This window comes from Pholis gunnellus (assembly GCF_910591455.1).
Source record: "Pholis gunnellus genome assembly, chromosome: 17".
Taxonomy (NCBI): Eukaryota; Metazoa; Chordata; class Actinopteri; order Perciformes; family Pholidae; genus Pholis; species Pholis gunnellus.
In genome coordinates this window covers 11,274,706-11,297,716 of record NC_136544.1, presented here as the reverse complement: position 1 = coordinate 11,297,716, position 23,011 = coordinate 11,274,706, and the positions used below count along the sequence as shown (strand labels likewise).

The 23,011-nt window shown below is 42.9% G+C and overlaps 1 protein-coding gene across 1 annotated transcript in view; it reads right to left on the bottom strand.

Annotated features, from left to right (window-relative positions):
- Nucleotides 1–23,011, bottom strand: part of LOC306709529 (BAR/IMD domain-containing adapter protein 2-like) — a 48,296-nt gene that overhangs the window by 18,226 nt on the left and 7,059 nt on the right. The window contains exons 2-5 of the mRNA XM_079177712.1: nucleotides 17,705–17,780; nucleotides 14,143–14,229; nucleotides 2,815–2,876; nucleotides 1,600–1,671 (exon numbers count right to left, since the gene is read on the bottom strand). Coding sequence (XP_079033838.1) covers nucleotides 1,600–1,671; nucleotides 2,815–2,876; nucleotides 14,143–14,229; nucleotides 17,705–17,780 — 297 coding nt within the window. The remainder of the gene's footprint in view (nucleotides 1–1,599; nucleotides 1,672–2,814; nucleotides 2,877–14,142; nucleotides 14,230–17,704; nucleotides 17,781–23,011) is intronic.

The window sequence follows — 23,011 nt, the reverse complement described above, 5'->3', positions numbered from 1 at the left end:
TCAAAATGGGACAAAAAAAAACAAAACAGTGCTTTTGCACTGGTGTCGTCTTTGAAACCCAATAACAATAAACGATGTATCCTTTCATTCTCTCCTAGTGTTTGAGGTAAAGCAGTACAACCAATATGGGTTGCTCTGCTATTCATATCTTTAACTGCCTGAAGCCGGGGCTCCCCAGTGGAACCCCCCCCCCCCCCCCCCCTCGCATAGATCACACAGTGCGGTGATGGTTAGGGAAGACACAATTGGGTATTGTGAAAGGTTTGCAGGGTGAAATTGGGTAAACAAGATAATATACCTATAGCATCCGCCTCATTTGAGCTGGAATGTTCTTTCTAATTAACAAATCTAAAGCTTGTTTGCAGCGCCAGTACCCACAACTCTCAATCACGGGCTACTACTGCAGACAGATTATTGGGGATTAAATCTGGTTAGAAACAAGAGTGGACAGCAGATGGACTTTGGTAAACTTTGAGAATCTGACCATTGTCTCTTGCAGCTGATCTGCCAGAAATATTCTTCTTCATTAGAAATCTATGTGCTGGTTTTTTCTGCATTTTAGGTTTACTGAATGCCCAAATTCTGACCTCAGTGTTGTAAAACCCTGCGTAAGTCATTACGCGTGACAAGACAAAATGAGACGGAGAACAAAGCGAGATTCACCGCTGGGAATGGCACGCACACACACGCACGCACTTCAAGCCTTGGAAAACAGCGAGCTCTCCTTCGAGTCTTTTTGAAGTCGAAATTTCAGATGATTAATTCACAAAGTCTGAAGCAAAATGACTGCTATTATCACCACAGCAGAGCTGTAGGAAATTCATTAAAAGTAATGGATGTTAAAACCTCAGGGATACATCACGATAGCAATGTCTAAAATAGTTGATGCATCTGAACTAACGAAAGAAGCATGAAACATTTCCATATGTGTATGGAGTCCAGGATTACTTCGAAATAAATACAAACGATGAATCAACACACTTGGGTGTTGTCATTTTGAGCTCAGATTTTACTGATGAGCCCTCTTTGTTAAGTCAAGAGGCCAGAAGTCTACAAACAAGCCCCCCCCCCCCCCCCCCCCCTCCCCATTTAATTTTAGGAGCAATAACATTAAGTGTGTGTAAGTGAGTCAGTGCCTGTAAGCCAAAGCAGCTCGTAACGTAGTTCTTCCAACAGTACAATAATGGCAACGTTATCCCATCCCCCAAAACAACAACGCAGCGCTGCTATACACTCAGGCTGCAACCCACTCATTCTAAAGATATCTCATGTAGACCAGCTCCACACTGCTTACACACTCACACTCGCACTCCAGGAGGGGTTTATTATAATCAGTCGACCCTTGATGAGCGAGCAGACGTGAAATGTTATTCCAAATCATATCTTTAAACACACACACATTCTCTCTAATGGGCTTGGAGACAGACTTTGATCCTGATGCTAAAACACAACTTCACCTCCATCTCCGTTATCACTTTGGTCAAATCAGGCCTAAACAGATCTGATGTAACATAATATAAAACACTGATAATGAGATCAAATGTGCATTTATTGGATTGAGGCTGTACTCGGGCTCCAGGAGAACGATCAGATACTCACAGTCAGATAACGGGAATCCAGGTCCACCTTCTTCTCCAGCTCAGAGAGCAGCTCGTTGTGGAAGGATTTCAACTGGGGAGCACAAAAAACAGTTTAATTTCATTTATCATGAAGGCTGCATGTGGAGACCAAGGTCAGCAACAAAGTTGTCCACATGAAGTTGTATGCAATAGACAAATACGTTATTATAATAAATATGTTAATCTCATTTACTCAGTCACTGAATAAATGTTTTATCAACAAAGTCCTGGCCTGTGAAGCCTCTCTCAGCTTGCAGATCACTGTCACTGTCACTGATTCAGTGCTATCTGACACAATATTTAGTCACTAGATTGTAAACTGACCTGCCCCGAAGACCCGGCTACCAGAACAAAATGTTCAATCTTTGCTCTGCTGACATTCATTTGTATTTACTAACTGTTAATGATAACATCCGTTGTCTTAAATAACAGTCCACATTTACATATTTCCAACTCAGAAATCTTTGGATGAACTTAATAAAAAATGGAAAGTCTGGTTTTGATATATAACAGCAATATAGGTATGTGCACAGGTTAAAATACAAGCAATGGGTTATGATCCGTCCTAAATTTAAATGATACAGTTTAATGGACAGAGCTGGATGTCTTGAAGTAAAAGAGATCAGATTTGGGGATTTGTGATTTAGCTAATTCAGCTCAAAGAGTGAAGACTGGGAATTCTGTTCCTGATTTCTTAGATTGGAGTCATGCTGATGACGTAATACAAGACGATCGGCATAAAGCACAAGGACGGTTAGTAAAGGCACAGCGGCAGTATAGACATAAAAGAGCAGCTGGCTCAAGCTCCAGGGCATCCACATGATGATCACCTATGCCCAGGCCTTCCTCTATACTGAACACAAACTAATAAACTTAATATTGACGAGCTGCGGATAACTCATTACACGAGCGTATTACCCAGAATGCCATACTGCTCAATTAACTCACTCCACTTCCCCCAGCCACCTCTGGTATTAGCAGCCTGGATTTATATGAACTCAGCATGTCTGTTCATTCAATACGAGTTAATGTTCATTTAATTATCCTGTATCCATGTACTGCCCCACAGGGGCTCGGGAGCTCAGGGAACAACACCTATTGTTAAAATATTACACTGTGAGACCTTCTGCACTGCCAGAGACTGTGCGGTGTTGAAACCACACAGCTACAAACCCTTTGAGCTTAGAATACCAACCATCTCCTCTAGCTGCACTTGGATCTGTCTGTGGACCTCAGCCATCTGGAACAGCACATCCCCTGCACAGAGAGAAAGAGGGAGACAGGGAACACGTGAACAACACTCAACAGCCTATAGAGCAGAGGAACAGAGAGGAGAGAAGTAGGAAGCTAGAGGGAGGAAACAAGAAAAGCAAGAGAGAGAGAGAGAGAAACAGAGAGACCCCAGCGTGCAAAGCTCATGCAGCAATACGAGATACTCAAACATACAGGACACGTGACTGGTTACTGGGACAACGGAGAACATGATGGAAGTTTTTTCGGTACAAGGTAACAGAAAACAGAGAAATGAAACGATAACAAGTGATGACAAGTGCGAAAAATGGGGGAGACAAAATGCTTAAAATTAAATTCTGGTTCTTCAAGCGTGTAAGTGCTGATGTCTTGTGGAGCTCAAACATTTCGCCTTTCTTTCTTTGATTAATCTTAACATCAGGCATTGTGATTTTATCATTGAAAAAAATAAATAAATAAATAAAAAACACCTCAAAGAAAGGTTAAAGTCTCCACACAAAAAGGAAATGACCAAAAGGGAAGAGATAAGGAGGGTCATGCAGCTAGTGAGAGGGTTTCATTGTCATATACCTACAGGCTGCCTCTTCTGAATATGCAGTGCATTGTCAGGAAAAGGAAAACAAAGAGCTAAATTGAGCGACAGACACATATACATATAGAGACCTGGTGGAAAGACAGAGTGAGATCTGCATGTACAGAAAAATGAGACAACACATACATTTCCATGACCAAAAGGTCCAAAGCCCCTTAGCTTTAGCTCTTTCTGACATATTACATAAGAGTTATTGCTCGGTGAAAACCCATCAGCTAGCATTAATGATATTTTGTATTGATTAGTAAAGAAACATTCTACCATTATATGTAAATCACTGTGGAAATTTAATGAGAAGTAAGTAGAGCTCAATAAGAGGTCTGTGATGAAAATATCAATAAAGCTGTGACAGGTCATATTATGGTATCATTTATAAAAATCGCATTTATCAGGAAAGCAATAGCATTTAAATTGCGGTTTATAAAGATCCATCACATTTTGGCAAAAGTGGAGCCCTATCCAGGACAAGACTGAACTGTGGTAAAATACCATTTATCACTGTCTTACTGCAGAAACGGATGCTTTGTACAGAAAAGTAAGTACTGGACATTTGTGGCTGAGTAGATGCTGCATTACTGAAGTGCAACACTTAGAGAGCACGTCAGATTTTTCAATCTCACACTCCCCTGCTGTGTCCTCTTTTGAAAGCGGACCAGTAAGAGTACATCTCAACCGATAACAAAATGCTAAATAAGTGAAACCAGAACCTGTGCTGAAGGGGTTTCAGTAAAAACTTTGGTCTTCACCAAAGGGCTTTGGAGCGGTCTCCATCTCAACAGACAGCACAACGCAAATAGCTACAGACAGACAGTGAAGCAGGTTGGAGCGTTAGACTACGGGGAGGGCCAAACAAATACAATATATAATCCATGTTCTGGAAAAAAAGTTGAATCTTCATTTGTGTTGTCAAGTTGCCAACACTTTGTTTATAAGTAGTATATAAACATTAAAACATTTATAACATGCTATATATATATATATTTAGAAAAAGATATGAGCACATTCTTTTATGAATGTACAGTCTATGAAGACACGCCTCCACTAATGGTATGCGTACCCACAGGAGGAGTTACAGTTGATATATTAACAAACACTTATATCCGATTATAAGTAAATTATGTGTTTTATTAAATGTGTGTTTTTGCTGCTAACAAACGCTAAACAGGATGACTTACATTTAAGGAGGTAAACAGCAAAAAGATGAATTCCTGAACATTCTGCACAATCATGGGCCTTTTTAAAAACAGTGGTTTGACTCGGACATAACTAATGACCTACTAATAAGTCAAACTCTATTTCAACCATCTCGTTGACCCGTCCATCATGTAGAAACATGTTCAGTGTGTGCCGAAAATCAACAGTGTTTGAAAGAGGTTTCTTTTCAATACGTGCTAAATTCAGTGCAACCCCTGGCCCCACAGCTCCTGTGAGCCAGGCCTCCTGCCCACTGTGCAACCTGCTGATTTTCATGCCTCACAGGAGCAGAGAAGAAAAGCATCCCGTCAGTTCCCAGCAGGCCGGCTAAGCAGCTTACAGATACTCATCCCTGATCTTCAGGCTTAGAAACCCTGGCATTCTGTCGGCGTCTTCAACTAGCTGGATCAATTAACAAATGAGCAGCCATCGCTGTGCCGCAGTCTGTGTCTCTTCCTCTGTGTCTCTCTCTCTCTCTCTCTCTATGTCTCCCTCTGTGTCTGTTTGTCTGTCTCATACACACACACTCACCATCACACACACACACACACACACACACACACACACACACACACACACACACACACACACACACACACACACACACACACACACACACACACACACACACACACACCAAGTAAACTGGCAGGACAGGGTGTTTGCAAGACGCCAAAAAGGTGAAGAATGAATGAATCTGCGAGAGATCTCATCGTGTCATCTGCATTTTCATTACTGGGTATGATGCCACAGCATCAGAAAAAAAAAAAAAACACACTTTGGAGATGCAAACAGTTACCATGGCAACTTTGATATCATATCACACAAAAACACAGACGATTGGACTGCAACCTTCAGGGGAAGTTAACGGCAGATAATTCAATCGAGAACCAACAAAGAGGCATAAATGTGGAAACATTTGAATGTGCTGCGCAACATTATTGGGTTTTTTTTTTTCCTGCGGAAATTATCTGGCAGGCGTGACACAACCTGTGAGACAGAGTGTAAAAAAGCTCAGCTGCCAGCCTGACGAGGATATCCGCATACCAGCTAGGAGCGACGTGACAGACAGGTCGATAGCCACAGTGACAAACTCCTGGACGTGCACACAGTATGAACATTTTCGACACACGGCTACACAACCGCACACGCCAGCGAGCAAACTCTCAAAGGCTCGCCATTGCTGTATCGATATTTCCCGGCTCGCTTCGACCCTGCCCGTGTCCCTGGTTGAGAGAAAACAATAGTTCCTCTGTGGGGAGGTGAGCTCAGGTTGATCTGCACCTGCAAGCTCAGCGACAAGCAGCCGCATGCCCGCTAGCTTAAACTACCGAGTCACAGAAGGGAAGCATTGACTTGGATGCATATGAACAGACTGTCCCCTGAAGTATGACATCAGCTTGTGTAGATGTATCGACTGCTTGTGTAACAGAAGCGATGATACGCCCACACAAGCAGAGAAAGAGAAAATGTGGGGAGCAGAGAAAAAAAAAAAGTGGAAGTTGGCAATGTTGAACAGAGAGAACAAGAGAGACAGAGATGGGAGGGAGGGAGAGAATGGAGGTGGATGGAGAGAAACTGAATCACTGGTGAAGGTCAAGTCGGATTCACTACGGGTTGTCATGGAAGCAGGATAATGCTAGGGTCGTTGCCATGGGAGAAGTTGCAAGATGAGGAGCAGCGGCTGTGAAGTGTTACAAAACACTGTTCAAAAGATCTCCACCCCTACTATCAGCCATCATCACATCAGCATCTCCACTTCCCTGGGGAGGAAAGTGGAGTGTTCCCACCTGCAGAGTCTGTGTACAGTATATACTGTATGTGTGTGTGAGAGACTAAATACAGTGATGGTAATATCTGCTTACCTAGCATGCCAAGTCATAAGGGAAACAAACAAGTGGCAGGTATAATGGGGGAGCGGCGTAAAGTGCCAGACTTAACTAACAGCTGAGAGTCTGGGTGGCCATGCGTGTGTGTTTGTGTATATGTACATGTGTGTGAGTACACTCCCTGTGAAACCACAACATCTAGAACACACTTGATCTGTTCGTCTCATTCTCTCTCACACACACACACACACACACACGATTTAGTAGTTTTGTGAACTGATAAACTCAGTTTGAACTCTTTTCCCCATTCAAATAGCCTCTCACAAGAGAAAACTATTGATATACAGTATGCATATGACGCGTTACTAAAATTGGAAGCTCCGGCATCACAGCTGTTCAACCTACTAACCCAATATAAGTTAGTCCAGCAATGGTGTCATGCATTTAGGCCATAATGAAGGCTTAACAGCAAACATGTAAGACTGGTCAAAGAGAAGTGGGCCACAGTGCTACTGCAAGTAGTCTTTGCGTTTATTTTAAGAAGGTCTCAGGTAGGTTGCCGTGCATTGTCTGGATAAGACTGCGTGTAGCAAATCCAGAAAATCCTGGCCTCTTTTTAAGCCGCTGTTCCACCAGCCTACACCAGGCAACACATCTTATAACAGCAAAAAGCTGAAACATTACGGAGCAAATTTGTATGCTCAGATGAACGTGTACGTCTGTTGTGTAAAATCTAACAAAAGCCAGAATAGCAGCTACTTCGTTACTAGTTCATTTAGAGCTCAAACAACAGCATAGCATGAGTCTTGAGTAGTCAAAGCCTGATGGGGGATGTAGTTTTTGAATTTTAAGTTTTTGAACAAAAATGATTGTTTTAACTTAGTATTTCACAATAGGTTACATCAAATACTTTTAACCCAATTACCTTGAGTAGGGACATAAAACAGGTGTCACACTCAAAAAGCCAATTCAGAAGTGGAGCAGGACTTTGGGCTGTGGCAAACATAAAACTAACATTTTACAACATGTCAGCTCTATAATTCTTCAATTCCTGCTCCCTTATTATGCAAAAGCTAAATAGCTGCATAGCTGATATGTCTTAAGCTGCTGCCTGTTACCTTCTACAGAGTAACATGACTGACTTGTGTGATATCCTTCATCAAATACAAACCTATGTATGTTTCACATCGTCTCCCGGGATTCAAACAAGATTTTTGGGTACAGAGGCTCAATAACTTAACAGAAACCTACACGCGGCTGCAAAAGCAATCCATGACTCTCATAAAAAAAAAAGTATGTCCCAGGAGAGAAAGTTTGATCGCTGCAGCGCAACGACATCGTATCTGCTTTTACTTGTTGCTGAAAGCGTAGGTGATGAATTAAAAGTGATTGATTTGACAAACTCAGGTGAAACGCACAGCGACAAAGGAGGGAGAAATAGGTAGGCTAAAATAATAGTGAGACCAAAAAGATGGCAGAATAAAATCAGGAACAGTTACTCTGACATACAGATTACGCTGTGTGTGTTTGTGGATGGGTGTGGAACCCATTAAAAGATCCGTTTGGTAGTTTTTTTGTCTCTTCGCTGTTTTCGACAGTCATCTAAGAATCTAAATACAAAGTTCAAAGTGAAGAAATCTTAACATGAAAGAGAAACAAATTTAGTCTTATTGCAAATTAGCCAAACCGACAGAGTGGAGCAAAAAGTGTAGTGATCAGGAAAATCCCTCGAGATTGCAGCGATACCTCAATGTAACAGAAAGGAAACTGACGTGAACTCGTACACCATTTTAAGCTTTCATGAAACAGCAGAGTCATGCATCTACCTGTTGAGGTATGGAGATTCAAGGAGTGGCTGAGTGAGTGTCTCTGAGTGTATCTTATTTGATCCAGCCAGATAAACGCCCTGAAAAAAACGAGGGCCAAAAGGGTCTCCAAACACAGTGTATTCAAGTCTGACTATGCACTAGTGAGGGGAAACAATGGTAGGCACGTCATTATTATTTAAACTAATTGTAAAGTGGGTAAAAGGATGCTGAAATTGCAGGATTAAAAAAAAAGAAGAAAAACGCTAACTATTGGAAGAGTTCAGGTTGAGTTGAGGTCCACACACACACACACACACACACACACACACACACACACACACACACACACACACACACACACACGCATATATGAGAGCAATGACATTATGCAAAACACATCACAAATTATGCATGATATAATGAAAAAATCATGACCTCAGTCTTTTCCGCTATGACAAAAACTTACATAATCCTGACAAACAACATCTAAAACCCACACGCCTAAAAAAGAAATGCAGATTGGCACACGTCACAAAATCAAAGCACTCAACGCGTGGACTCACTGGTTTGATCACACTTTCACAGTAGCACGGGACTGACCGCGGTGCTTTACGTCGTTGCGTGCCAGTGTAACCAGTGCAGAATGTGAATGGATCCAGTGTCTACTGAAGTGTAAGACAAGTTCTTCCATGTCCATCCCAGCAGCATCTACCTCACCTTCAGCACAAATGCCACTTCCACGAACAAATGAAGGGCAATGTGAATGAGTGTAGATGGAGAGAGCGTGGGGGCCACTGGCTTCCCATCATGCAGTGCGCATCTCAGAAATAGAGCAGGAGAAGGCAGGGACCCCTGGGATGTTGGGACAGAGCTAAGAAAAGAGCTCCTCTGCTCTCATTTAAACAGGGACAGGTGCTGGAGGAGGAGAGAGGTAGGCCATACTGAAGACAGAGAGACAGAGAGCTGTGTGTATACAGTATGTGTACTCGTGGGTGCTTATTCAAATTCAGCGTGTCAGAGTTAACTCTTTACCCGCCATTGCTAACCTCTGCTCTTAACAACATATCATTAAGCCTTTTAGAGGTCTCCCATTTCTCAGCAGAAATGTAAAGCGTTTGTACCAGAACCATTAATACACTCAGTTTGCAGCCTCATTTTCCCTGTGTGAACCTTCTTTTTCCTCAGGGAATGATTACTGGGAGAGGGCTATGTGTTTCTTTAGTTCTTTGTGGGCCCTCTTCCAAACATCAACATACCTAAGCAATCCATTGGTTGACTACAATGTGACCCCATTTCATTCTCTAATGCAGGTAATTTCCCAAAAGACATGTCTTTGTGCTGAATCATACATGTGTGTTATTAAAACATGGCAATTAGCAAGGTTATAGCATCTGATAAGAGGGGAGAAAGATATTTGATTTCCTCCGGCTGGGAGGCTGAACTGTAAGCACTTCACATTCCTTTCCAGGTTCTTCGAAAACAGACTAATCAGCCAAAAGGCCCAAGAGGGAGTTTACTTTAATTGTTAACCAGAGGAGAGGATGAAGAAAAGCCATAGCAAAAATGAAATGCATACATTTACTAGAATTAGTAGTTTGTAGTCTGACTTGTACTCATGCCCAACAGTGAAACAGCAGCATAGTGGAACCCACCCAGCCAGCTACAGAGCAGATCTCGAACTTTACCTCATCCGAGGACGCTAAAAGAACAGGCTGACCATACCAGCGAGTGGTAAACAGAAACCTATTTCCTTTAGAATATAGTACAGAACCTCTTTACCATTCTGTCAGTGCAGTAAATGTAAAACACACATACAAACTGGTTTAATAAAAGTGACTCGTTTGTTTTTTGCAAACAGTATTTATGTCTGTGAGCTGCAACAGCAATGATGTACAGCGGTCACTTTTCAAAATCCAAACATTCAAAATTCTAAATAGTTTTAAACCAGAAAAAAAAAGAATCTATAATCGTCTGTTCTAATTAAAGGGGATATACTTTGCTATTTTTTTAGGTTCAGATTTGTATTTTGGGTTTTTACTAGAACATGTGTACCATGCTTTATTTTTCAAAAAACACACACGTCTCATAATGTCTGTCTGCATACACATGTATTCTCCCCTCTATCCTAAACGCTCCATTTCAGCTGCTGTCTCTTTAAGCCCCCCCCCCCTCCTGAAAAAGCCCAGTATGCTCTGACTGGCTCGTGAGAAAAATATATCGCTCCTTTGCAAAGGTAGTTTGCCTTGGGTGGTATATTATAATGAGCCTGCATGTGACGGGGCAAAATCTGAATGGCTTGTTCACTCATGTTTTCTGATCTAGGCAGCCCATAAAAAAAAAAAAAAAAAACTGACTGGATTTTCTTATTTCACAGTTTTGGGGTTGGTAGCCACTCCAGATACCCACATGTATGCGCACAAGCAATGAAAAAGTGGGTTTTCCATGATATGTCCCCTTTAAAATGTCACAGTAAGCAACAGGCCGTGCCTTGTACTCCAGTGGGTGGTGTTCCTGAAACGTACTGTCAACTGATAGGGCAACACGGCACGCATGGGTCGGATTAACTCGACTCTTTGTAATCTATTCGCCAACACAAACTGAGTAAACAAGAGAGACGTGCTAAACGCATGATCGTGCAACCAAACCATTTGAGAAGTAATCTGAAGAAGAACTTCTGATTGAAAACCATAAGTAGGAAAATGTGGTGAAAGATAAGACTTCTCTACAATGTACATACACTTGCTAGCTGATTCAACTGACTCTGAGCCATTTGATAGCTTTTTTTTTTTAAAAAGGTCAAAGGTGACTGGTTGGATTTCAACAAAGGAGCTGAATGATGACAAATCTAAATACGAGGAACTTCAGGACTATTCATGTCTGGGTGGGGTGGAAAATAACAAGCCTCTTAGTTCAGGAATATAAACAGTGGAGCAGAGCTGGTCGGAGAAGATTGTCGTAAATATTTTCAGCCCCACAAACTCTACATTTCCTGCGTTTCCCAAAGAAGGGTTGGAAAGCCACAGATGTCACTGAAGTAATAAGTGCTTACTCCTTCCTCACGAAGAGGGATAAAGGAGGAGGAGGACGGCAGAAAGAGAGGGAGAGAAGGGAAAGAGAGGGAGGGAGGGCAGGTGTGTGCGTGTGCGTTAGCGTGTGTGTGTGTATGTGCATGAATGCGTGTGTGCGTGGGTGGCAAAGTGACAGGCGATGATTAGCCCAACCAGAGGAGGATATGTGGGAGGGAGTGTGTGGGAGTAGTGGGGCTGGCGAGAGAGCGAGAGAAAAAGAGAGCGAGAAAGAGAGAGAGAAATACACAAGTGGATTAAAATAGTATAAACACATAGAAATGACAAAAAAGATATATGCACAAAAAATGCATACAACCATGTAAGCATAATAGCTGTGAACACATGCATGCACATACAGTGCATACACACAAGGGTGGATTCCTGTGGGAACATACTGTGCTCTAAAGGACTGAAGTAAGACTCAAGCCAGAGTAGAGTGCATGTTAATTTGTCGATAAAAAAAATAACAGCAATGGCGGGCATTATTTCACGAGGTAATTCAATTCCCTGCTTAAAGCATTCTTTTAATGCGTGTGTATGTGCGTGCGAAAGAACGGAGGGAGGGAGGAAGAGATGGAGAGCAGCTGCCGGCTCTTAGGTGTGTAGGTGGGACCATTTGCAGGCCGTCTCTTACTGAGCCTCCATGGAATTAACTGGCTTTAAAACGGGTGCAACAAGAGCTCAAACTCAATCATGCATACGAGCGTGCGTAAATAGAAACAGGCGAGAGAAAAAAGCAGATATTTAATATGTCATATATATATTTTAGAACAATCGGCCAATCAACCCAATAATTCTTCAAACAAGCAACGTTAACATGATACCAACTGATTATGTGGCCGATCTGAATGTGGAAAATCATTGATGTCGCGTTTGAAGCCTGAATTCACACTCATGTCCGTCTCTTATCAGTTGGGGGCAACCATTTCAAATCTTGAAGACGGAGCTTGAGTGTAGTTGAAAATGAACCAAGCAAGCAACAATTATCACGCTTAAGACCAAAAATATACTTCTCACCAAGCCTCAATATCCCCTTGGTGTTATTATTTTTATGTCTCCATGAATACACACATTACAAGCGGGTAAAAGCGTCTATAAAGACAACGTTACTGTGGGGAGTAGAACAAATAAAAGCACTTTGCAGTGCTGGTATTAAATTCAATAGAGAAATTTTAAAAGATAATTTTTGAATTGAATTAAGATTGATATCTTCAACCAATATCTCACGTCTGTAATATTTGCGTTGTCAAACATAGCACATACGCTGTGCTTTGTTTGGCTAACCTCCAGCGTTCTCTTTTCCTCCAATCTGTGGCTATTTCTGTGCTCTACCCCCGGTCTAACAGGAAACTCTGAGCTTTGGGACTCATCCCTGCACGCAGTCTGACAGGAGGTCAAGGCACCGGTGGCGACCTCAGGGCGGAGACTCGAGAGCAGGTGGCTGGAAAATAAAACAACATCGATTCTTCTCCGGGGAACCACAATGGCACGCAGTAGGGAGTCGGGTGTAGCTGGCGCTTCGTACTGGAGATTGACGATGAACAACAGGGGCTAATATCTTCGCTACACCACAACTGCACAGAGCGATTCAGTCGATGAACACAGACAAAAACAGACAGATGTAAAGACAGAGAGGACGAGTCATTTCAAATATCCAGTCCATTGCAGATCTTCCTCCAGGCAGGGCTTTTGAAATTGGATCAGTTTATAGTTCCCTCACACAAACTTGTGACAAAAGAGGTGAGCAACTTGATACATCGCAACACACCGCTCGCACATATGCGCAATTTCCAAAAATTGCCATAGCAATATGTGTAGCAACGAAGGAGTGTCAACACACATTTAATAGTTTCGGACCTAACCTATTCTATAAAATAATCCCTTGCTGTTAGAGCCACAGTGTTGTTGGGCGCAAGAAGAGATTAGATCAGCTGTCAGTCAGATCACGTACATGTTCTCTATTTCGACAAGTTCAGCCGAGGATGCGTGGCTTGGAAGAACCCGCTACTGTAAGCGAGGCCTAGTACAACAAGGAGATACTGCTGCTGTATCAATGGAAAACCTCGCAGAGATAGAGAGATAGAGGGGGACGCTTGCTGAATAAAACATCCTGAGAGCACTTTCATGTCGGTCCCTGTTGGCTGGGCTGAAGGAAACCCAAACTAGATCTCCGCTCCACTGCAACAAAGGCCCCGTCAAATCAACCGCTACTTGCACGCAGATCAAGCAGTCAAAAGCCCAATCAGTGCAAAGGGAATCTCTACAAACAGGAGCTGATTTCCCATGAGGCCGGTGACGGCAAATACAGACTCGCTCAGAGACACCGATCACCAAGGAAACAATTCACTATGAGAGGACCAGGTGTTGGTTGCCAACTGACCACTATGTTTCTAACTAGAACACACACACACACACACACACACACGGTGCAAGACGTCCAACATGGGATTTACGGAAAACATTTTTTCACACAGAATCAATACAAACTGCTAACCAGAATTATAAAACGGCTTTTCCAAAAACAATCTCAACTATCGTGTTGTGAATAAATGGTGTTCCAGCTACCAGCTCGCTCCTGGTAACACTTTGTTTCCTCGAGAACAAAATCTAATCTGCTTTAGGACTAAAAAGATCGAGTAAACACCTCCTGTATCGACCCACACACACACGTCTCTCTGAATGCAAATCATGAGCGTCTGTATGAACCGATGTTGCTGTCGTTCAGACAATAAGAAAGACAAAGAGAAAAAGCTGGTCATCAGTTGAATGTCAGTCACTTACCTAAATCTTTGGATCCTTGACTTTCACTGGCCAGTTCACCCATTCTGACTAGAGCATCAAAGTATCCTTTGGCAGCAAATGTCACGTCTGGAGACAGAGAGAAGCAAGAACAAAAAGAAAGCAGGATGAGTTATTCAGTTAAAACAAACAGTGCAGTGCGTCTCTTTAAATAGGAAAAGACAAACCGTAATACATCTTCGCTTTGAGTAAACAAAGTGGTCAGCAGTCTGGACTAAAACATTTAAACTCTTTCCTTCTACTTCTGGTTTTCCTCAGATAGCTTTTGGAATACTGAATCACAGCTTCTCGCCACCGGAAAATAAGCAGCACTGATGTTGCAATGCAATTACTCAACATCATCTTGTTGACAATCTGCGTGCTTGATTGCAAAGAGGAAATTATTTTTTGACAGCTAATCTGCGCCTGATGGGGAAGCCACACAAGCATACAAATTTGTTTTCGGTTACGTTTTGTTCATGGCTTGGTGGCACAATGAGAAGGAAAGTTGGTTTATTATCGGCACAAAGCGTATGTGAGCAATTTGAATATTTAGAGGGTTTTGGCACTAAGTATATTCCCTCTACACTTCACAGTCAGCGAAGCCTGAAGGCTCACCACTTTTTACAATTTCCAGAGAACTGGAACCGCCAACACACACATGACAGTGAGCCAATCAGCTTTGTTATGTGCGTTTAACTTTATGTCGTCATGTGTTTGAGTACATTTTGGCGCATTTTTCATACTTGGTCTCTTGATCTATGACCAAATGGACCACAAAAAGCAATATTTGCCAGCCAATAGCTGAGATAAAACAGTTGTTTCTCCAAGTGAATAGTCATTTCACGGTGTTAACCACATGCTGATAACCAACACTTGCCTTTTCCTTCTTCCAATGCGTCTTTTTTGTCAACATGTCAGAACATTGGACAGCAGGTTGACACAGTGACTAGAGGACCTGTATTGACAAAGCATCCACCTGCTGCGGCGTCCCTCTGCAACACTGGATGCTGTATAGTGGCCAAACTGCAGCATTTCTTTTTAGGGGAGGGGGGAAGCGAAAGGAGTCTTTCCCTCTGGCATTGATGGAAGGTGTAGTAATGTAACTCTAAAGGCCTTTACAATCTAATGGGGCTACCTATTTGCTCAAAAAAAAAAATCCCTTTTTACAGTAAGAGAGTCCAAGGGTCAAGTAGAACAAGAGGTCACATGTACACTACCGTTCAAAAGTTTGGGGTCACCCAGACAATTTCCTGTCAATTTTCAGTTTCTTCGCAATTTCTCGCATGGCATAGCCTTCATTTCTAAGAACAAGAATAGACTGCCGAGTTTCACATGAAAGTTCTCTTTTTCTGGCCATGTTGAGTATAATCGAACCCACAAATGTGATGCTCCAGATACTCCTATGTAGATATTTCATTAAAATCCAGACGTTTCCACCTAGAATAGTCATTAACCACATTAACAATGTATAGAGTGTATTTCTGATTAATGTAATGTCATCTTCATTGAAAGAAACGGTGCTTTTCTTTGAGAAATAAGGACATTTCTAAGTGACCCCAAACTTTTGAACGGTAGTGTATGCACAGATGTGCAAACTTGTGCACACGCAAAATGCTTGACCTCTGCTCTAGATCTTCAGGATACACAAAAACAATCAGTGAGGTTACGGTTAACCGAATCAGCAGCCGTATCTCCTCTTCTCTCCCGCCGCCTAAATAAAGATCAAGAGTACTCCTGGTTGTCCAGATCAATATCCACTTCTGTCCCTATTATTTCAACTGCTGCTGTGCTGGCCAATGAAAAGGTCACACAGGGCAGAGTCAGCTTCCAGTGATTTCTGCCCGACTGCCATACAGCCTGCCAATCGGCCCATCTCCAGTGAATAATGGAAGGCCGCTTTTAGAGGTGAATTCAACAGCGGTCCAGGTGACAGATGGGCCCCTGTGCCCGCAGACAGCTGCCAGGTGAAAGACACATTTACAACAATAGCCTGGCAGGGGCAGGCTAATTCTAGCAGACAGATGCAGCCCTGCGATAGAGGAAGTCTCCCAGACTGGAAGCCTCGCGACTCTGCTCCGAGGATGAGGCACATATGCTAATGCTAATCCCAATTACTGCTGAGTCAGCGGCAGGAGACGGCGTGCGGTTTCCGCCTTCCTCTCTTGCTGGGGGAACACCTGAGAACTGAGAGCAGAGCCTCCAGAGCATCGCAGGCTGATTTCTCTTCATTATGCCAAACACACCCCACTGCTTGCCTTGATGTGGAGCGTGTGCGTGAATGTGTGTGTCTGTACACGCAAGTTTGCATATGTGCAGTTGGGGGGGGGGGGGTTTGAGAGCAGGATGGTGGGAGTTACAGCAGATTTTCAAAGTATTCTCCAAGCAGCAGACTCTTTCTTCTTGCCCAATGCTGCAGCAGCGAGGGAGCAAGAATATGTGTGTGTGTGTGTGTATGTATGTGTATATATATATATATATATATATATACGTGTGTGTGTGCAGCTGAAGGGTGGCTGAGTAGATAAGCTGGATATGTACGAATACTTTACTTCTGTCTAATGAAATGTGTGGCGAGGGGCTCACAGAGACAGATGGAGGGGATTATCGGATCTCTGATTGCAAGGCAGACAGACAATTGATAGGGGAGGGGCTCATCTCAGAGCTACTGATCCATCACTCACACTTCACTCTGGAGAAGAGGTGGAAGAACCACATCCTTAAATCAGGACAACAATCATTTCCTGTACTTGCATTGTCCTCATCATGCTGTCGGGGGACTTGTATAATAAGTTCCAGGCTGTGTTCCGTCACTCAGTTGTATGCATCTGTTGCTTTTACACTTACCAAACGCTGTCAGAACTAGCGACTCGCTGCTGCGTTAGAAAACCTGAAACGTGTCCATATCCAGACCTAGCAAGCCTACCCCATGGAGCCCTTTTGGAATTTCTGATGCTGAATAATTTCAGTGATTGCACCATATGGGTGGAAGTGTGTCCTCCCATCCCCCTGCCCCCGCAAAGCAGAGCCTCTTAGTCCCTTGGGTCGAGCCAATTCTGCAAAGTGTGTCTTTAATGGCTCAGCCAGTCTGTCTCCTACCTATACCAAGGCCAGGATTAGTTATTGTGTGTGTCAGGTGGAAAGAAGGAGAAAGAAGCACAGGCTTGAAAATGGGAGGGCACGCACTAATTGCTGGATTAGTTGGACTGAGGGGGGTTAGCCTTGTGTTAGGGTTGAGGGACATTTTGGGGTAAAGTTTTGGGACCTTGTTACAAAGTCAGACAAATGAAGAATCTCAAAAAGCACGATGCGCCGCTGTAAGTGTTTCTGGAGCGATAAACATACATCTACATCTTTTCTTTTGTGAATTTGACTGCTGACAGAGAGGTATCCTCACTTCTGCATCGGATTAGAGGCATCTTGTATTCGTCAGAGTCCACGAAGACAGAAAGGTAGATAGATCTATACGAGAAAGAGACCGAGAGAGTGCCAGCTTGGCCGTCTGCCCAAACCTGCAGCGAAAAAGGGAGCACGGAGAAAATAAAAGAGAGAAAAAAGGACTTACTGGCAAGGGCCTTCTCATAGTTCTTCCCCATGGCAACAAAGTTCCGTAAGCAGGGGTTGAACTGCTCCATGATGGTCTGAAAGAGAAAACAAGAGATAAATGGGAGGTACAGGTTTCACTTATCAACAGAGCGGGTTCAAGGGCAGAGAAGAAAGACTTACACCTCGCTCTATTCATTCTCTATCGCACTCCCTGCCTCTCTCTCTCTCTCTGACATACACAAACCTCCTTCAGCTGCACAGAATCTGTCTCGCACAGAGCAAATAGGCACCGACAGAATCTTTGGACACACCAAGTGGCTGTCTTGAATGCTGATGAGGGCAGGAACGGCTTCCTCCACCCACATTCTGCCCTCTTACAGTGAGGAATAGTCCAGGTGGGATGAGGCAGGAGAGGCCGGGGTTGATGATGGTGGCGGAGGAGAGGGATAGATACTCGAAGGACTAAAAAGGTGACATCGATAGGGATGCATGTTACCTTTCAGCATGATATGTGACGGACACCAAGAGTCATTGTGGTTGCTAGTGAAGTGTAGATTCTACAGACATGGTCATGAGGAATCAGCATTTAGAATTACAATTACAGCTATAACATTATATACAAGTATCCTATGATAAGAAACCATTTTTTTTACTATAACAAGAAACCAAGCAGATTTTTTTTGTCATGGCAGCAGTAACACGCGCCGTTACTGCAGAGATGCAGTATCGCACTAAACTGAGGGCAGAGTCGGTAAATGCGGAGAATGCATGATGCCTGCCATCTCCCACTATCATTGTTTCCTCTACCTCTCCTTCCTCCTCCTGTGCGTCCTCCAGGGCTTCCTCCAATTAGCCGGGCCCCAGTCAGCTAGTCAGGAACAGCCAGGGGGACAGACAGACAACCACAACATTGCTGCAGCAGCATTCTCGACACACAAGCCATCAATACTGCAAGGAGGACACTTAATAATCTACTTCTAGTCCGGATTCACACTGTGGCAGAATAATATGGCAAGGCGCCACCAGTGTCAACCTGAAAACAATCCTGCAGCTCATTCTGAAAATCATAAGCCTCTCATCTTCAGTCAGACATCAGCATTTTTGCTTTTGCATTCATCTTGTTGTCCGTCTTTTGTTTTTGATGAGAGCCACGGTTTGGATAGGACGGTACACGTGTATGTGCGCTTGCTGTGGTGTGTATCGCGTCAGGAGTTGAGGTTCAAGTGGCTCGAGTGCAGCGCGACCCACCTACAGTAGGAACACCAGTGAGTCACACATAAACCGATGATACCGGGATTACAAACAGTAACTATTGTATTTTTGATCATCACGCAAACATTTCTATCCAAGTATTCCTACAGATTTTGTCTAGGGCTGCAACTCACGATTATTTCAAGTATTGATTAATCTCCCAAGTGTTTGCTCGATTTAACTGATCAAATGTTTTGTCCATTAAGTCTCAGGTAGCTTATTTTATTTTGATAGTCAAACCTAAAATATATTCAGTTTACCTTTATGTACGCCACAAAACAAACATAAAATCCTGGCATTTATGCAGCTGGAACTAGCAAATGTTTGGCATTTTTGCTTGAAAAACCGGTATAAACATTTAGGAAAAGAGTTGCCCATTATTTTCCCTCTTGATCAACTAAGTCTATTAATTGTTGGAGCTCTAATTGTTTCTATAGTTTTCCAGACGCATCCTAACCTGTGAAAATTGTGCATCAAATATTTTAAGACCCTTTAAATTCTGGTCATTGCGGCTAAAATTGTAAATGAGTTACAACAGTGAGCAAACAGACAGGTGCACTTCAGGTTCCCATGGGTATTGGCTGGCTGACCTCTCTATTAACTGGGTCTATAGCCCTCGAGCAAAATGGACTCTACAGCAAGTCTGTGCACCGGCTCAGCAGCTCTCAGGAACACAGTGAGATTGTTGAGAGAAACTTCTTTTAAAAACAGTTGTTCCTGAAGGAAGAAATGTCCTCAAAGAAAAAAAAAAGAGAGCATATTAACACTGCAGACTCCTTTTTACAGAGGGCACCGTGTCATCTTATTGTTTCACATAAACTCATCCCCCAGCTACCACAAAGAGACGGTTTAATGAGCTTTATAAGCTACTCTAATAGTAACTCCTGTTTAAATCAGCTCCCTGCATTTACCATCTGGCTCAGCTAGTCTAATATACTAGAAGAATAGGAGCATAATTAGGGAGAATCCCATCTTCAAGCACACACACAGCGCTGTTTTTTAAAAAAAAAAGGTATCCCCGCTCTCGCTGCCTCTGGGAAGATAAAAGACGAACACATCCCTCAGGACCCCGCTGAAGAAATGTTAATACCTAAATGTTTCTTCGCTCTGCCTCATTCCGATGTAGAGTGCATCTCATAAATGAGGATAAGGTCACATGAATGTGTGCAAATGGCACATACATCATTTATGCATCAGCGCGTACTCGTGCACACACCTACGTGAATACAAGGCTTTATAATAAAGAGTGGTGGTGTTTCAAACTTGTGGGCGGGTTGCATAACAAAGCATGGCCCTGTGCAGCATCATTACGGCACACTCTCCCACTGAGGAGGACAAAGGTAGCTGACACGAGCCTGGCCACCTTTCTTACACAAACTGCACGCATACACACACGCGCTGACCCACTGCCACTGAATAAACAGACAGAAAACGCATGCAGTAATGGAACATGCAGCATTTCAATGATTAGCCGCGGATAGAACTATTATGTAAGAGATACATGTGCAGCGACATGCAGCTAAGGGGAAGGGAAGACAAAAAAAGTACAGTGAGGTAGGTTCTTTCTTCCCATTGTTGCTAAATTTGTCATCCCAGTTCTCTTGTACTACATTGTTACCCTAATTCTGGTGGTTAATTGGGAAATGGGGCCAGGAGGCACTTGACAGTGTGTGGCATGAAGAGAGAGAGAGAGAGTGTGAGAGAAAATTGCGAGGATAGAATATTTCAAAAATTAAGAGCAAATGTAATGTCTATGTAATCATGTACTTTATATCCCTTCCCATTGAAACGCTCTGTATCATCTTTCACTGAAAGAAGTAATGAAATAACTATGTCAAGTGTAATTTTTTCCTTTGCAGAGACGGAGAAGCTGTCCATTTTGCGGCTGCCTACACGAGGACTAAATTAATTCATTATCAGCACTCAGGCCAAAAAAAGATAAAGTAGACAATTAAACAGGAGGGCAGAGAACTGTCTCCTACAAAATTAATAAAATAGGTTTGACACCAATTTGTGCTGTGAGGTGAGATGGGAAGAAACTGGAGAACTAGGTAGCACAAGCATAAAGGCTGCAAATAAGAGAAAACACGAGAATAATATGAATTTCTCCTCGGCGTGGAAGTAGCAGACGAGGCCAGTGTGTGTGAAATGGATTGTCGATTCAAACTATAGGATATTCATCCATCTCCGTTCATTCTGTTCTGTGACACACAAACGCAGTAATGACATGCAAAGGGGCTAATTTCAAAGCAACACCAGCTGATTAGAATCAGGGGGAAATCACACGCAATCAGATGCCAGGATGCCATCATGATCATCTGTTCCTTCGCGCCTTCCCGTCGCTCCTTCCTCCTCAGCCCCTCTTCTACATGGCAACCAGACGCGGGCCCGAAAATGCCCAGGATCAGCTGAGCACTGCAGCCACCAATTATTGCATTTGCGAGAACTGTAGGGGCACGTCATGTGGTGACGGGCAGCAGAGGCAGCCGAGCCAAATGATGTAATCCAGAGGAATGTAAAGAAAGAGCATCACTTGCGGATGTACTTATGACAACCCCACAGACAGTCTTTTCCTCCCTAATAAGAAGCAGTGGGGGTTTACGATGGGTCTCAATCAGCTGGATGATAGCGGAGACCTTTAGCATAAACTAATTACTGTGCCAAGAGAAAATAGTCCGGTTGCTGTGTAATTTCCCATCTGATTGACTCCACCGATGAGAACCAGGAAGAGACACGACCGGATCTGGATGTCTCATCACCTCGGCTAACTAGTTTCCCGAGGGGCATACCTGTGTTGCACATGTTCACATGCTAAATTAGGCTTGAACACAGCGTCGAAAGAGCAAATTGCTAATTGTACCATATCATGTTTTGATATCATTATCTGAAGCTAAATTATAAAGCTAGTGGCATCACTTGTGGATTGTTTACTGAAACTAAAACACAGCAAGCCAGAGTAAAAGCTAAGTAAACACTTTTTCTAGTTTTTCTCCAGGTAACAGTTTTAAAAATGCAAGTGTACGCAGAAAAAATTACAATTAAATAAAGTTAAAACCATTGGCACTTAGTTTCGCCTCGGGAAAGCTGTGGGTGTGCATGTTAGTGAGCTAGATGCAGAGCAATAGATTTGCAATGTGTAGGTCAGGTGGTTCAAACATTTTGAGTACTCTGCAGTAGGCTAGCGTACGCCATACAGATGAGTGTACAGTATGTGGTTGGGGTGTTAAACCACATCTCAAACAGACAAACCTTTCCTGTTTTACTTCAGTTGCCGTCATTGTACTCTGATCAAGTGTCAAAAATACATCATGCTGCCTTCATGTGCATGCCGGAAATATCAGTATTATAAAATACAAGTAGGAACAATTCAACAATGGAAAATACATAACAAGGATTGTTAGGATTTTCTGTGATTCTGATTGAAATGTGGTATTAAAAAAGGTCAGAGAGCAGAGAAAAGCTCTCAACAACTGATTGTAGAAGTTATTCAGTCTATATTAAACTATGAAATACAGATATTACTGCATATGGTGTATGATAAACTTAGAAGATGTATCAACTTTACTGAAAAAGCAGACAAAGTAGGTGTGGGTCATTTGTCCACGGTCAGTCTGGTTCACTTCTGTCATTTGGGGTTCTTCTCCAATGAATTCATTTAGTACCAAGGCCAGTCACATTTTATCACACATTGTTCACATTGTTAAAAGATATTCCTCCTGCTGTCATAACTGAGGATGGCAGACTTGTATGCTGTATTGGAAAGACAGCGAACACTTGTAAGAGGTTGCAAGAAAGTGCAAAGACAGGTTAGAGAACTTTCTTAAGTACACAACTCAGAGAACAAACACACACACACACACACACACACACACACACACCGTCACATTCTTATCTCAGAGCAAACTGCAGGTACGGAAGTTTGTCCTTCTTGCATACCTAAAGCCTTACTAATACTGCAGTAGTCACAGCATGTGCTTTCAGCAGAAGCCATAGCGAACAGCAAGTCCAAGAATACCATGTGAATATTTGTGTCCTTTCCAAGTTGCATTGAGGAGAGCAAACTTCTTCGCATCGT